The 16915-nt window shown below is 39.9% G+C and overlaps 1 protein-coding gene across 1 annotated transcript; it reads left to right on the forward strand.

Annotated features, from left to right (window-relative positions):
- Positions 1-312: 312 nt before the first annotated feature.
- Positions 313-11976, forward strand: zgc:92275 (uncharacterized protein LOC436885 homolog). Its single transcript, XM_034206353.1, has 7 exons — positions 313-776; positions 5110-5298; positions 5733-5911; positions 6439-6564; positions 6786-6905; positions 7861-8037; positions 10386-11976. Exons 1-7 carry the CDS (start codon positions 389-391, stop codon positions 10545-10547), a joined length of 1341 nt encoding a protein of 446 aa, XP_034062244.1. The 5' UTR covers positions 313-388; the 3' UTR covers positions 10548-11976.
- The last annotated feature ends 4939 nt before the right edge of the window (positions 11977-16915 follow it).

Raw genomic sequence — 16915 nt, forward strand, 5'->3', positions numbered from 1 at the left:
ATGTGAATATTTGTGTTACATGAGGCCCATTCAGAACATTAAATTCATGGTATCAATGTTACTCTCATGGTTTGACAGGGAAAGTATGATCACTTATGCAGTCTGAAAATATGTGTATGTGTAACAAGTGAAAGTAAAAAAGAAAGGCCACAGGACCAGACAATCTCAGTGCTTTTATTTTGAAAACTTTAGCAACCCAACTGATCTGATCATCAGTAATCTAATTAGCAAGTCTAAATCCAGCAAGGCTGATAGCAGCAGAGACAAAAGAGGTGGCGGACAAATCAAAATTAAACTCAATGCCATTGCCAACACTAGGTGTGGCTTTCTGTCAGATGAAACAAACTGACAGAGATATACCATCAGAGACAGGACCTGCAGTAAGAGCATGTCCCCTGGGAAGTTGGCAGTTATTTTTGGACTTGGAGTAGCTGCGGGGTTTATCATACAAAGTGGAGACCCGCTGGACTCCTGGTACCCGGTATGGCGGGAAACAGGGCTGCTTGCACGGGCTGTGGTGTGCCTCATCGCCGGGGCTTCCCTCTTCACCCTCGGCTGGCTGCACGGGTTCCTCTTCGGTCCCCTGGAGCTGCTGAGGGGGCCGGACGATGTGGGATACATAGTCGAGAACGGTCGCTCGAAAGCCCAGGCTGCAAACGAGGTCCGCCGCAGGAGGAGAACCGGAGACCTGCCCCCGGTGTATCCGAACGGCTGGTACCGGGTGCTGGACTCACACACGCTGCGGAGGGGAGAGGTCAGGAGTGTCACGGTGCTAGGTAGGCTGGAAGAATTACTGATGGTTACATAATAAATAGGCCACTTAAGAGTAGTGTAAAAAAAGGTGGGCTATAACCATGAAACGTCTTCATTTGGTTACTTTCATTAAGCAATTTCTACGTTTGAACATGCAAATTAGACTTATATCTTATCTAATATTTTTCTAATTGTAGGCTATAACTTTTTTGCAACAGAAGTCTGAGATCAAGTCAAGTTCAAAATGATTGAATCAACACCTTTTGAGAGGGGATTTGAAATATCTCTTTGTATCATTCCATAAATCTGATAAGAAACATAAAAAACAACACAAATCTTGCCATATTTGTAGTTATTAACATTACAATATAACTTATAAGCCTACAAAGTTAAGATAGGCTATAATAATAAATCAGGCTACATATCATAGGAACAAACCCTTCTGTTAACATCTTTAGATGGGAATTAACCTTGAAAGTGTGCAAGTGACTGATACACAAGTTATGAAAAGCTAGATTGCTCAAACTCTGACAAAATACCAGCTTCCATATTATTATAGTGTGTGATGCTTTTAAATTACATGTAGATGCAGTAAAAACATGACCACAAGTGGCTAACCATCATCGAACACAATTGACTAAGAGGTTCTCCAGCACTAACATTTTGGACGGAGATCAAGTAAGATGAGATACATGGGCTCAGCAGTGGGGCAGGTTATGAATATGCTGACACTGCCCCCTTTTTACATGAGGCATCAGATGTGAGATGCAGACGGGTGTGTTTACCCGGTGTGAAGAGGAAATCACTTCACAACAGTGACATTTTGACACTGCATTTAACCCATAGTTGTGGAAAGATACTAAAAAGCGCCCTTATAATTATTTTACTTCAATTGTAATCTTAATTTTTAATGATTATGATTCATTACCTAAGTAAATTGTAAGAGGTGCAATTGTCAATACAGAAAATGCACCTTTTCTTATTTTAAAGTTTAAAGTTCTTAGAACTTTATTGCATTTCTACCACTCAGATATTTGTCACCTGGTTTCTGTTGTCAGATAGCTTTGTATTGCGCCAAGTTGCCAGGATATACATGGAGACAGGCTCATATTACACCGTTTTTTAGATTTTAAAGTATACATTCAGAACACAATGGCTTACCATCTTTGTTTGTGTAGTTAAGCGATCAGGTTCCAAGTGTCGTTGAAACGGGACTGTTTATTAAATCATTTCGTAATGGAAGCAAGGTGACATCTTACAATTATTAATTCCTGAATAATGTGTTTCTGTACTCATGTTTTCACTTAGGCCACAAAACAACTTGTGTTTTGCTGATGAAATGCTTTACTGTGGAGCTGCTGCAGTATAATTAGCATTTCAGTAACACAATAATGCCTTTTTTCAGAGAATGTAGCCACAGATCGTAATACTGCAAATATTTGAATACTAACTATAATCAGTAAGCCATTGGTTCAATCACTATTGTTTTACCTCATTAATTAGAGAAAACCCATGTTCAGACAAGGATTGTATTCTTTAAATATTCTCTGATTTGCTTAGATTTGGTTTCACTCTAAAACAAGTATGTTTCTACTTTTGGCTGTCTGCTTGGCAACTGCTCTCTTTGCTGTAATAACAGTAGATCCAGTGTATCCATCTGGACCTGAGGCCAGCAGGATGGTCTTAATTCAGCTTTACCTGTCCAACAGTGACTGAGTGACATGTTAAGTTTTCTTTTTGGATAAGATATTTTTTCTGATGTATTACTTTTTTCGATAGCCTTTTATTTTTTCAGTTTTTCTGACTTTTGGGACGTTTTAGAAAAATGTGTCTTCTTCATATTTACTGTAGCTGTAGATCTCTTTCCTTACCAACTCCTACATCAGGGGGAGGAGGCTGAAAGGGTGAATGGGATGGGTTGGAGGGGGTTTTGGGTGTGAAGGAGGTAGATATGGTGTGGGGTTGGAGACTCCTTCTTTCTATCCTGTTGAATTCTCCCATGGTCTAAACCTTCCTTAGGTTGGGTTCCTGTTCGATTCCTCTTGTCGCTTGTTTTTCATCAGAAACAGATTTTTGACCCAGATGTAAAATATAAAACCTCCCATAGCTTCTTGGTATGCATAAACTCTGTTACAAAGTAAATGTGTTTCCAACAACGATACCTATGTGATTTATTTTAGAATATTTTCATTGATGCACCTTATTTAAAACATACGTGTTTCAGATGTGTTTTAGATGAGCTATTCCTGTGTTGCTATGCGGTGGGACTGTTTGATCTCTTCAGAGAGTTTCTTTGCGTTTGAATTCAAAACGGTTTCAAAGAGGGTGTGAAGCTTTCATGCTTCTGTCACATCACCCACCATAAATAAACAAACACTATATGAAAGGTTCCCTACCCCAAAAACATATCCACTAGTGAAAAGACACACCTGCTCTTGCAAAGTGGATTAGCATACAGCTTCGCTTAAAATAATCCAATAATCTATACAACTGAGAAAAAGTAGCACATCCCACATTTGAGAAGCTGTTACCAGATAATTCACTTTTCGTTGACCACCGACGGAAAAGATGAATAGACCCAATCATTTAAAGCTGCTGTCAACTCTGTTTCTGATGGTGTTTTAATGTGCAGTGGTTATGTCAATAAAGTAGTCTTTATTTTTAACCGGAGTTGCTCAGTATCATGACGGTTAATCTTCTGACGCAAGAATGAATTGTCATGCTTTTGAAAAAGAGAATATACATTTCAATAGATTTAGGATTTAAAACAACACAAGCAAATATCAAATATGTAAATTGACATGTGAAAACTTTAATATCGATGCACATTTTAAGGATCCTGATCATCTGTTGACTTGTTGGCTTCTCTATATATCAGATTTTCAGCAAACACTAGTGTAACACACCGGTTTTTAAAGCTCCTACACACTAAATCTGTGATGCAGATCAACTGTTACCAAGGTGGAGACAATGGACTCCTATAAAACACTAATTATACAGTACAGGCTCTGTATTAGACAACCTCTTAGTCCATGATGCTTAATATAAAGTAGATCATTGTACATGCTCTGGTCCTCTTCAACCCACCTTGTCCCTTTCAGTACCCCCCCTCCAATTTACTGTTCCATATTCATTTGTACAGGATCCAAGCTCCCCTAGGATCTGCATCCTGCTGTGAATGACTGCAGCACCTTGCTCTTAACCTTTCTGTGCAGTCATCCATTTGCATCATGTATTCAATTCCGCTTATTTTGCCCTTTGCTCCTCCGACACATTGCGCTGTGGTCAGTTCTGCCAGAGGGTTACTCTTGAGGGTTACTCTTGACCAAACTGACTCAGCCTGAGCTAATCTGGGAGAAATCTGAAGACTGTATGTCAGCCAAAGGTTAAGGCAAAAACAGGAGACACAAGAGGAAGAGATCGTAACGTGCTGTGTTACTGTGCACAGATTCATCTGAGCACGCACCGTGCTAAATCCATCCTTGTAGCCAAATGTGACGTAACATTTAGCTAACAGTTGAATGAGGGTAGCAATAGGCAACATAAGCATTTGAACTGACTTCAATTCATTATGTTTAAAGCCACTATGTATTGAATTTGAAAATCAATGCACACCTAGCCCAACCAACACGTTTTACTATAATAGTTGAATTTGCTACAGACAGAACAAAAGCCATTTTAATAATTACACACATTTTTCAATTCTACTCGAGGGTTTTCATTATTGATGAAGCCATTTTTTAAATTGCCAACAAGGCACACATCATTTAAAAAATCCAATCACTGCAACACTTAATTCAGCATTTGGCTGCGCTCTATATATTTCTAAATAAAATGTATTCGGGGCCAGTTCGCTTGTGACAGCCAATTCTATCATTTTAAAACAGCAGTGGCTGCGTGCTCCTGAGGTTTGCCTCCACACAGTGACAAAGCAAGTCTACACTATCTCTGTTTGCCAGTCGCTTCTAAAAGAACAGGCTCAATCAAAAATAATTAGAGTAACCTTGTTATAAGAGTCTTTACATATATTGCCTCTAATTAACCTCCTCTCATTAATTTGCCCAAGGAGTTATCTTTTATATAGCCTCATCCATACTATGTCTTTAAAATAATTTATACTTAACTTCATACCATCGTAGGGTTTGGCAATATGTTTTATATATTTTTGTTTATGTCCAATATATTAGTAAACCATTAAATTAGCTAAATAAAATGACAAAAATCGCCAAAAAATCAACAATCGTAAAAGTATTCGCACAATCCTATAACCTACATTTTATAACATTACCATTGCATTCTAATTAGTGGCTGCTCATTCATTGAAATGTGTGTCCCTACCCCCATGAATGGCTGTAGGTGAGCAGGTGGCAGTGTTTCGGGGCCAGGATGGCGAGGCCTACGTTGTCGATGCCTACTGCCCTCACCTGGGGGCCAACCTGGCTGTGGGGGGGCAGGTGATGGGGAACTGCATCGAGTGCCCGTTTCATGGATGGCAGTTTCGGGGAACGGATGGCAAGTGTGTGAAGATCCCCTACGCAGAAAAAGGTAAGAATTATTTATCATACAAGAAATATGTTTCGTGTATAATTAAAAATGACTTGCAATGTCTCAGTGCTATGGGGCCTTAATTGGTTCTATTTTAGCTTTCATTGTCTTCAAATAAAATGCATTTCATTTAACCATGCATTACTGTTTCTAGAAAGAATAATAGTTAAAGGCCTTGCAATTGGGTAGTGCTACATGTCCTGAGGGGGGTGCTATAGGACATCCTGAGACAGACGTCTTATGTCTAACCCTTACATTTCGGTCTGTGTGCTGGGTGTAAAATCTAAGAAATTGGGCCTACAGTTAGTGCTAGCAGAAAGGTTGAGGGACCCAAAAAAATATCTAGATTCGTGGGTATTTTTGCATTTAATTTACAGATTTAGAGATCACATGTTGATTAAAGAGACTGTATTTGGCTTTGGTTTGTCGATCAGTGCCAGACTTTGCCAAGGTGCGCATCTGGCCCAGCTGTGAGCTCAACGGGCAGGTCCTGGTTTGGTTTCACTGCGACGGAGAAGATCCTCAGTGGCTGGTCCCAGAGCAGCAGGAAATCACAACGGGCGAGTGGGTGTACCGGGGGAGAACTGAACACTTCATCAACGCTCACATACAAGTAGGTGCATATGTGGGTGAATGTGTTGTTACTTACATGAATAGGATTTAGAGTTTTTTAAATAGAAACTAATTCATTAGGTGTTTTTCTTTCACCTAGGTGTCTCAACTGTTTACTTGACGATTCTACTTTTTTGTTTTTGTTGATTTTATTAGATTTATTTCGAATGTGTAAAACAATAATACAAAAATTTAACATGAGAGTTATTATACAATACAAAATCAAGCAGTGTCAAATTGAAATACAAAAATATTACTGATTGTAAGTTATGTATAAACAAATAATCTACTTAATTACACATCCGAAAAGGGGTGGGAAGAAGTTTGCACTTATTTAATCCCACTCCTTCTCCCAAAAACGAAATTATTAACAAATATATATATATATTTTTTTTTATAATATAAATGATAAAGGACATATGACATATAAATGAAATATAAAATTCCCATGGCAGAGAAGGGGCTTTTCTTCTGTTAACAAACTTTCAAAAATGTTCACAAGAATGGTTCATGGTTTTCCAACTGTAGGAGATTCCTGAAAATGCAGCAGACATCGCTCACCTCGGTCACCTTCACACGCCGGCCATTGTCAGCGGAGTAGATCTGCGATACACCAACAGCAAAACCTGGGAATTCCTGCGGCATGACTGGAAGGTAAGGATCTCACACCTTTAACGATCTTCAAAGTTTTAAGGATGCCACATCACTTCTAAACATTCAAAAGTGTTCGACACACTCTTCAATCGTGTTGATGCTACTCAGACTGTACAGAATACATTTCTTTTAGGAGGATGAAGTACTTCTGAATGGTGTATTCGTGTGTTTAAATGCCATTGTGTTTACTTTGGCTACATGTATGTGTGTGTTTATTCAAGGTTCAATGGGAGCCAGAGGCAGAGCCCAACAAGCATTGTTCTCAGATGTTGGTGAAACATGCTCTTACTGTCTTTGGAAGCACCTGGCACCTGCTGGATGTCCGTGTTTTGGCCAGACAGGTACAGTACAAATATTTTAATTCTACTGACCGCATAATCATTAAACCTCTCAGCGATTTAATTAAAATTAAAATTGATTCCACCCACAGTGATTATGTTTCAGATAAAAACATCTACTGAACTGCACCTCAACTCAAGAAAACAAAACTGAGATTCCTTAAATGGCTTTTAAATATAGATGAAGAGTTAAGATGAACATGGTTTCTGGCTTTTGTGAAGTATTTGCAACCTTTACTGTAAGTGTTCATGAAAAGAGCCCAAAGGACATGAACAGTGCGTGTTATAACAAAATGTAAAACATCAGTGGCCTGAATACCAAATAAGTAGGTGTCCACAGGGTCTTAAAAAGTATTAAAAGTGATCAATTTAGCGAAAATTAAGGCTATTAAAAAGTATTAAACGGCATTTTCCAAGGTATTACATTTTGTAGCTTGTTTTCAATAAGTATATAAATGGTCCAAAGAGGTTGCATTCTACAGTGCGCCTGAATGTAATCATTGCCTAGGTGTGTAGTGTGATTCTGTGTAGTTTATTTATGGCATCCCGTTGGATTTGACGTCATCTGAACAGGACATCGCACGCTCACTGCTTGATAGCGCGCGAAGGTCCGTTTACGCCGGTTGCTAAGCAACATCGTTATGGGGAAATGCAAGTTTGCGTCCAAATGGTTGGAAGATAAGGAGGAAGGACAATCAATACTGTATATAGTCAATGTGAGGTAAAGTGTGTCGCCAATGTAACCGGTTAAAACTCCAAGTGGCGATGAGGTCTTAAAATGTATGGAAAGGGTCTTAAAAAAGGTCTTAAAAGGTCTTACATTTGACTTCAGGATTCCTGCATATACCCTGGTACTGAAAATGCTTTAGTTTTGCATGTAACAATAGCAATTACTATGCAGTCTGTGCCTTTAATTGATCTTGTTTACTCAGTTGCAATGATCACACGTGTGTTCCAGGTGGGTCCAGGATTGGTGTTTCTGCTGATTGAACACAGTTTCTTGGGCCGGGGTGTTATCCTGCAGTGTGTGACTCCAGTGGAGCCTCTGTTGCAGTTTGTCACTCACACCATCTTCTACCAGTCAAATATCCCTCCTCTGGTGCCCAAATTCATCCTCAAAGCGGAGTCCATTCAGGTACAGCACACACTCACCTCTAACTATGAATGCTATATAGTCGGTAATGTGCTCTATGCTGTCTTGGAGTACACATCAAATCTAACGACATGGCTGAGCTGCATGAATGATGTGCATTTAGAATATTGTTAATAAGTTTATAGTTCGGGATGTCAATAATGTGATGTGATCAGTGTGTGCTCTTGCCTCTCACTCCGCCTATGATTTAATCCTGCCTCGTCATTGCCACCAAAAGTAACACCACACATTCACAGAGAAAGGTGTAAATAGCCCTCATTAAACTCGATAATTAGCTGTGTAGTGAAGTGAAAAAACACAGTCATGGTTTTAAATGAAAGGAAAACTAATATGTTGGTGATTGTGTTTGCACCTCAAAAGACAACTGAATACATGACCTGACTTGAACATTGAACATTTAATTATTCCTCCTACACAAAGCTGATTCAAAGCCCTCTTCAGTGGGGGAGTCGTTACCATTTTAACACCATTTTGTCTTTGCTGTTCAGATATGCAAAATGATGTCACCTTAAAAGGGCCATATTATGCTTTTGGGGGTTTTCCATGTAGTATGTTGTATGGTGTTTTGTGCACGTAAATGGTCTGCAAAGGCTACAATCTGAAAGCTCCCTCCTTTGTTTACTTAAGGGACATAGTGACATCACTATGTAACACTTGCACTTCTATTGGCTAGCGCTCCATCACATTGTACGTGATCAGCTAAGGGGCGGGACATCTTTAAGTGATTAACCAATCACAACATAGCAGGCCAGCTAACCAATCAGAGGGGACTGGGCTCTGGTTTTAGACACAGGCAGTATGAGAAAAATAAACATAAAAAGCTATACAAATAACATTAAAGCATGTAAACATTTCACAGTAGAGGCACAACATACAAATAGGAACCTGACAATGAGCGGAATAGGGCCCATTTCAAAAGAGGTGGAGTGGATCAGTAGATGCGTTACTGTAGTTGGGTGGTTATCAGTTGATATTTTTCTATACTAATGCAATATGAGAGGACAACAGATAAAACAATATATTTGTATTTAACAAAAAGCCATACTTATCCATTTTCAATTGCAAGCAACTTTAAATCATGAGAAGAAATATGTCTATCTTGCAAAAAATGTTGTCATGTGGTATTCACACAGCACAATTTTGGAGGACATTTCAAGAGGTGGGCTGAAATACCAAATCCTAGCAGCTGATGGAGTAACTGTGGCGTGACATTTAATCAACAACACTTCAAACAGAAAACCCTGCTGATAAATTATAATAAATCAAATCCTGCAATGAGACAGGAAACAATTACAGATGGCTGTCTTGTCATTATGTGAAAGTGAGAGTCTGTTCCGTTTCAAATCTTCTGAAAAGGTGCCACCTGCTGATTATCAAGTGCTGGGAGCCAACACCAACATGTTCCTAATATGACGTATGAAGTTATCAAACAAACCTGTAACTACTGGTCAAACAAATTGAGTCTTGCGTTATCCTGGAAAAATGTGTATTCTGGAGACAGCCATTGTAGCAGGAACTACCACAGAGGAGGTTTTACAGTACTAAGATGGGTGTCTATTTTTCTCTCTGTGGTTTTGTCTTTACGATGTATCTCAATTGTACGAGAAAATGTCATAAAACTTTACAGGTTGGTAGTTAAATCAAAACGTAGGGTTTGTTTAAAAATGAGTGTGGTCTGGGTAAGGTGACAAGAAGTGATGACGTTGGGAAGATTGAATGTAGTTTCATTCTTAATCATAGGAAGAATCTGTTTCTTTCTCAAAATGAATGAGGATATAGAAAGTGCTGGGAGTAAATACAACAGGAGAGGATTTATTGGAATGTGGAATTTATTATGAGCTCTGAGAAAAAAGTCAGATTTGACTCCTGACTTTATTCTCATAACTCAAAAACTGTTTGTCAGATGTCAAGAAATTGTTCACATGTGGCCCCTCCTCTTCCGTAGGTGTCTAATAAAGCTCACATTAGTAACAGCAGCATTGTGAGGAGGCTAATGGCTCCTTCACCTTTCTTACTTACATCACACCTATCTTCAAATACAATCTCCATTTGGTCTAAACTAAACACGCTTTGTTGGTGACTGCATCTGGCATGGTTACCTCTGTGACAAAATCTGTCTACACACAAACAGATAGAAATATAAACACCTTGCGAGGTACTGAAACCCCCCTTTCCTTACCTGCTACAGACACATTCTCACAAAGAAAAACACTATACAAGCGTCATGGCTGGTCCATATTTAGTCAATGTTTATCTTTGTCACAGCTTTTTGAAATCCCTATTCACAACTCTGTCCATTGACCTTGCTCGACCTGTCTTGTTTTGTCTAGTTTGAGCGGGACGTAATGATCTGGAACAATAAGAAGTACATTTCCAAACCCCTCCTTGTGAAGGAGGACTCAGCCATCCAGAAGCACAGGCGCTGGTTCAGTCAGTTCTACAGCGAGAACAGCCCGCAGCTGCAACACCAGCTCAACACTTTGGACTTTTGACCCCCCTGAACCACAGGAGGAGAGATCAGCGAAGAAGATGTCAGGTCAGACCAGGGTTGACATTAATCAGAGGTGTCAGGGAAGGGAGGCCGGGATTGGATGTTTTAACTGTCACATGTAATAAATGAAAGGAGGATGGACCTGTTTGTGGGCTCTTCTGAAAGCCTGAACCTTAAATGACCCCTTCTTTTTCCTAGTGTTACTGAAGTTGCTTATATCAATCTACAGCTTTATACACAAGTGCCTACAGCTGTCATGTCCCCTGGTTGGACTGGTATGAATATAATATTATATTTAATATAATAAGTGACTGAACCTACAAAGTAATAATAATACTGAAATCACCACAATTGCCTCGTTTATAACTGTGATGAAACCATTGGGTTGTCGGAGCAATTTTACCCTGTAAAATGTGAATTATTACCTAAACTGTGATTTGTTTACATGTTTAACTAGAAACTATATAAGTTACTTTTCAAGCTGTTTTTTTCTGAATGTTTTGTATGGGTTAATATAAACCTTGAGTTTAGCGGAAACTGCTGTTATGTGATTGTATATGTTTGTTTCTCACTTTGTCTTTATCATCTTCGGCTGCAGGTAAAATGGCAGGTGTGTTTGTTATTTTGTTGATACCTCAGGTTATTATTTAGAAAAAGCAGTATGATGACAAATGTATGGCTTTTCCTTCGATGTCCATTCCTCATCTCTCATAACAATCTTTAGGATTCAGGGTCGTAAGGACCATTAATTAAACATGATTATGAGTGAACTTGAAGTTGATAGATGTGGATTTTACTTTAAAAACAGCAAGGCTATCTGTTTCCTCCTTTCCCATTACGACAACAACCGCAGGTGACCCGAGCCGGTTGAGCTAGATGCAACACAATGCTTAACAGGACTTTTTTTTCAGGAATTCATTTTTATAAAATAAAAACAGGCTTTTTAAAAGTTGTAAACCAAAAAGACGAGTGGCAGCAACTCCCAGACCGGACATCACACTGTATCATACGGACCTGGATTTTCTTAATTTGACTAAAACGACATGATGTTGCTTTGGACAAGACTTGAAACAAGAGATTTAGATCATTCACTCATAAGGAAAATGTTTAATGAGGTAATAAATCAAGTGATAAATAAGCTAATTTTCTCATAGACTTCTATACAATCTGACTTCCCAGGGGATTAGCCCCCTGCTGGACATTAGAATAAATGCAGGTGTAATGCACTTCCACATAGGCTTCACATACCATCATCTTGCTTTCTGGGCACAACTGGCGACAAACGATGAAAGTCCTTTTATTATGACAGATAATACTTTCTGTTCATAAATTATAACAAACGAGTAGCATTAAAAATAAATGACCTTTTAATGTAATTTAACAAAATGCAAGTGAATAAAAACGTGCTACTGCAAGTATGTGCAATCAAATGTTTTATGTGTCTTTATTGACAACTGCACAACAAAAACCCTTTATTTAAAATGTAGATGTGATCATGTATGTTCCTCTTAACACAGTGATTGTATATGGAGGATACAGTATGTGTATATATGAGTATATGTGGCTGGAGAACAGCACATTTTTAAGCGACCTTGGGTCCCATGAAAGGCGCTATATAAATCTAAGCTATTATTATTATAACATGATTGTTTCCATCACTGCTCTAGTCTAGAAGATCTATACAAGACATCAATATGGATATATCCATTTATTTACTCCAAGCTCACACTGATGACTCCATACTTAATCAGTGATGACTGCAATGCTTCAAGGCTTTGCTTTATTGAACAATAATAGTGTGCAATAATCTTCAGTTGCCATGGGTAATAGGGCTGATGTTGTTGCTCATCATTACACTTTCATTTCCGAAGGAGAAGAAGCATTACAAAGCAAATAACCAGCAATGTAAAATAAACTCACAATACTTGATATAAATGTGAGATGAACTATGTTCCCTCTGAATATTCAAATGTATTTTTGTCACTGGCTGATCATGTTGTGCAGTTTAATTTCAATATGCAGAATAAATCTGCATGGGCTTTGCCCTAATGTGTTTTGCTCGTGCATTTCTCAACTCAAGACCTTTTCATTTAGCTGACTCCGATAGTGTGTTAAATTAAGCATATTAAGGAAAGGTTTTTGTATTACTTATCCAGTGGCACTTTTGTGAGGCTTGTATTTTATGCTAAGCACTCTTTATCTGTGAATGTGCTTATCTTATCTGGGTTTATGGTGGCAGAGAACTGTGTGTGCCTTTGTTATAATAGTGAAGCATTACATCAACATTTGGCTCCCTTGAGCTTTTTCCAGGAGGAAAGCAGACTTGGTGTAACCAGCAAACATTGAGAGTGCGTTAGGACTGTGTTGAAAGCTAAAGAGAATTGTTCAGTAAAGGATGGCTGAGGCAGAAGTCCTTGAAACCCAGGAGGAAGACGTTGTTACACTCAAAGAAAAGCACCTGGGAGCTACAGAAGAGACTTATTTTGGAGTTGTCTACACCACGAGGGACAGGCAGGAAGACGAGAGCGAGTCGGTCATTCAGCCTCTGTTGCCGCACGAACAGCAGAATCACAAAACAGACACGCAAAGGGCTCCAGATGGGGCTGACCCAAAGACATCTGCTCCACAAGAGCTGGATTTGTCTGGCAGGCGTGAGCCCAGCTGCAGTGGAAGTGTCAGGAGTGTGTGCAGTGACAGCAGTCGGCACGAGTGCCCCATCTGTAGCGAGCCGTTCGAGCCTCACTGTGTTACCTTTCTCAACTGCAACCACGCATTGTGCCACCACTGCACAACCGGCATCTTGACACGGGCGAAGGACCAGAGCCGGCTGCAGTGCCCCTTCTGCCGCCAGACCACCCCCTTCCCCCAGTGGGAGATCAGGAGGCTGCAGGAGGAGTCGTACAGTAGCAGCGTTTATGAGCCAGGACCGGCCCTCGCTGGGACTCCTGGCCCTGAACTTCAGGCTGTGTTTGCTGCGGACACACACAGAAACACACGGGGATGCTGCAGCAGGGGGTTGATGCGACCAAACTCTCTTTGTTTGTCCATCTCTGGATCGCTGCTGCTCTTCCTGCTGCTGCTGGGCTGCTTCCTGTTGTAATGATGTCTTTACTCATAAACTAGATTATCATTTCATGTAATCTCAGGTGTCTGACTTCTGCAAAATTGTTCAGAGATGAACTGCTTGTTAACTATTTTGATACTGAAAGGGCAATAAGACACATCCACCAAGAACCAATGTCATATCTTCCAACCTAAACTGAAGCAAAAAAGGATTTGTGTATTCAGCCAGTGTTTTGGGTCTGCTGAAACCTGTATTGGGCTCTTTCTTGACCCATGCTTCAGGTTTCATGACAATTGTGCTAATATGTTTCCATAATTTGCTTGGTGGTGGTAAATAGAAGGGCAATTGGAGAGCCTAGAGGTAAGCGAAGGCCAATGCGCTATCACCCAATGTTATCAAAAGCTACAAATCATTTCTCATGAGGAGTGAATCCGCCTAATGTTCCGAATCTGCGACAAAATGTAATGGGTTCTTCCGTAGCTGATGCTACACTCTTCTACTATTACAGTAGTTACTTTTGCCATAATCCTGCTGACAGACCGGAAACATAACCTCCTTGGCTGACTCAAAACTTGACTGAGGCGGGGAAATACAAACATCCGTATGGTTAGCACACTGAACAGGGTATACTGTAGTGCAGGGGTGGCCAACCTGCGGCTCTCGAGCCGCATGCGGCTCTTTGCCTAGTTTCATGCGGCTCTTCAGTTCATATTGAATTTTATATGTGTGAGTTTGGGGGAGAGACACTGACTCCTGACTAGTGGTGCACGGTGTACCGATACTTGAAAGGTATACCGCGATACCCTGCCGTTAAAAACGTTACGATTCCTCCGTTTAAGAATGACGGCGGAAAGTACTCCGGTGAGAAAGCGCCGTTTAAATAAGAGCTGTGTGTGTTCAGCGCTCTGCTTCCACTCCCTGCTCTGCAGCCGTGCCTACAGTCCCGCCCCTCTCAAGCACGCTCAAGTGCCTCCCCGCTCTCGTGCACGCGCTAGCTGCCAGAGCGTGTGAGAAAACGAGAAGCATGGCTGCAAGTGGGAGTGCAACTGCCGCTGCGCCTCGGCTTGTTGACAAAAAAGACGCCAGAAGCTAAATGTGGAAGTATTTTAGCTATATCTCTGACAGTGAGGGCAAGCCTACGGACACCACGAGGCCTGTCTGTAAGAAATGTATTAATTTGATTTAATACGAATTCTTGTCATGTATTGTATTTATTGTTCTCATTGTTTAAAAGTTTGTGTTATGGTTCTGGTGTGAAATAAAGCACAATAATTACATTTAAGACTGTTTCCCTTTTTTTAAGAAAAGTATCGAAAAATAATCGGAATCGCAATTCTTGACTTGGTATCGAAACCAAAATGTTGGTATCGTGACAACACTACTCCTGACAGTTAAACCTGATATTTAGTAGGTCTGTTAAGTATTGAATGCTGATAATTCTGACGTAATTTGGCCGGTCAAAGTTGTTTGGGCTCGGATAAAATTGCTCCGTTACTTTCGTTCCGTGTTACTTTCGTTCCGTGTTACTTTCGTCCCGTGTTACATTCGTCCCGGCTCTCCCTACGTGTGTATGTGTGGTGTCAGTATGAGAGGATGACAGCGCGTCTAATTTTGATGTGGCCCAAGAGCCAATCACAATAATACCTGCGATGCAGTGAACCAATCACTTTTTGAGTGGGGGAAAACCTATGATTAAACACTACTATCCAGTGTTTCCCCTACCATTGTCTTGGAAGGGCGCTGCACCCCGCCAACGGAGCCCCGCGCCCCCCCCCTGAAATTCAAGGTGTTTAAAAAATATATATAATTTTTTTTTAAATATATCGCACCAAATTGCAAATAATCTATAACTACTGTCACTTTTCACATTGAACATGTGCTCTTTTATTAAATAAACTAAACGCTTTCATTTGAAGTTGTGAGTTTAGTGTTTTTGACCCTAAGAAACACTGATGCATTAATCAATAACAATAATCCACAGCTCCTCTCTCTGCTCCAGAGGATTTAAAAAATATATATCCCAATGCCACAAAAATGCACCAGTGACGTGGTTGAAATCTTGTCTCCAGAAAACAAAAAACTGAAACAAGCGGTATCAGTGACTGTGTGTTTGATGTGGCTCTTTGCAGTAACATAGAAAAAATGTGGCTCTTAACCTCTGACTGGTTGGCCACCCCTGCTGTAGTGTATAGCTTGGAAGAATCCATTTATTGTCAAATGTCAATTATACTTCCATTATTTTTTCAACATGATTTATAACCTGTTTTAAACATGATACCTGATTATTCCAGACTCACGTTTGAATAGCGATCTTTAAATGTAGATATTATAAAAAAGTGATTTGACACTTTTGCTGGTGAACATGAAGAACTTAGCCAGGCGGTTTCTATAAGGTTAAATAATATGTGTATTCACCATGTTTTTCAGATCCCTTCCATTTAATAGGTTCTTCCTTCGCCTACCCTCTTCCTCCAAGTGTCATGACATTTGGGTTTTATGATGAATCATGCTCACAGATAACAGAAAAAACAACAAACCATGAGCAACGTAACCTTTTTTAAATACTGTAAACTGTGTTCATTGTACAACATTTCTAAAATATCTCCTAAACTAAAAGGCTCCAGTCTCTTATCAGTTTGTCAACCTCTGATATTTCTTTGAAGAGTGCTGCAGCTTTGTACTGTAGAGTTTTGTGCCACAGATAAATTGAGGTTTGACTTTGGAACAAAACTCTACATCTCTTTCTGGGTCTAGTACTGACCTACTTCTTATCAGAACAGTTTGGATGCTCTCAGCTGTGACGGCTGCATATTCTTAGCAACACAACTCCAGCTTGATCTCCTTTATAGTGCACATGGCGGAGACATGGCCCTACAATGTAATCCTTTATATCCATCTTACTCACTCAAAGAGATAAAGAAAGAGAGCAATGATGAAAGCTGGTTTTTAAGCTCCTTTTTCTACTTTCTACTTTTAGGGTTTTGTTAGTGATGCATGTGCACTCATAAATGTGTTTCTATGTATTTATTTCTACTAAATACGAATGCTATATGAGTTTTAGGTTTTGTGAAGAATTTGAAAATTCATTAAAGGTGGGGTAGGTAAGTTTGAGAAACCGGCTCGAGATACACTTTTTTGAAAAAAAATTCATCTGTGGAAGCCGTGGCGCTGTAAAAAGCACGACCAATCATCTGAGCCGGCCCGGCTAAAGTAACTGGATGGCCTACCTGCCTGTCAGCCTTCCATCTGTGCACAAACTTATCTCGTGCCCTCATTGGTCATGTGCGCGTTCGTGTGTGTTGGAG

This window comes from Gymnodraco acuticeps, unplaced genomic scaffold (genome assembly GCF_902827175.1).
Source record: "Gymnodraco acuticeps unplaced genomic scaffold, fGymAcu1.1, whole genome shotgun sequence".
NCBI lineage: Eukaryota > Metazoa > Chordata > Actinopteri > Perciformes > Bathydraconidae > Gymnodraco > Gymnodraco acuticeps.

Excerpts from the sequence above, each read along its gene's own strand:
- zgc:92275 (XM_034206353.1), top strand. The coding sequence starts at position 389 with ATGTCCCCTGGGAAGTTGGCAGTTATTTTTGGACTTGGAGTAGCTGCG. Across the intron at positions 6,906-7,860 it reads TCCGTGTTTTGGCCAGACAG|GTGGGTCCAGGATTGGTGTT; the intron begins GTACAGTACAAA and ends CGTGTGTTCCAG. Across the intron at positions 8,038-10,385 it reads TCAAAGCGGAGTCCATTCAG|TTTGAGCGGGACGTAATGAT; the intron begins GTACAGCACACA and ends TGTTTTGTCTAG.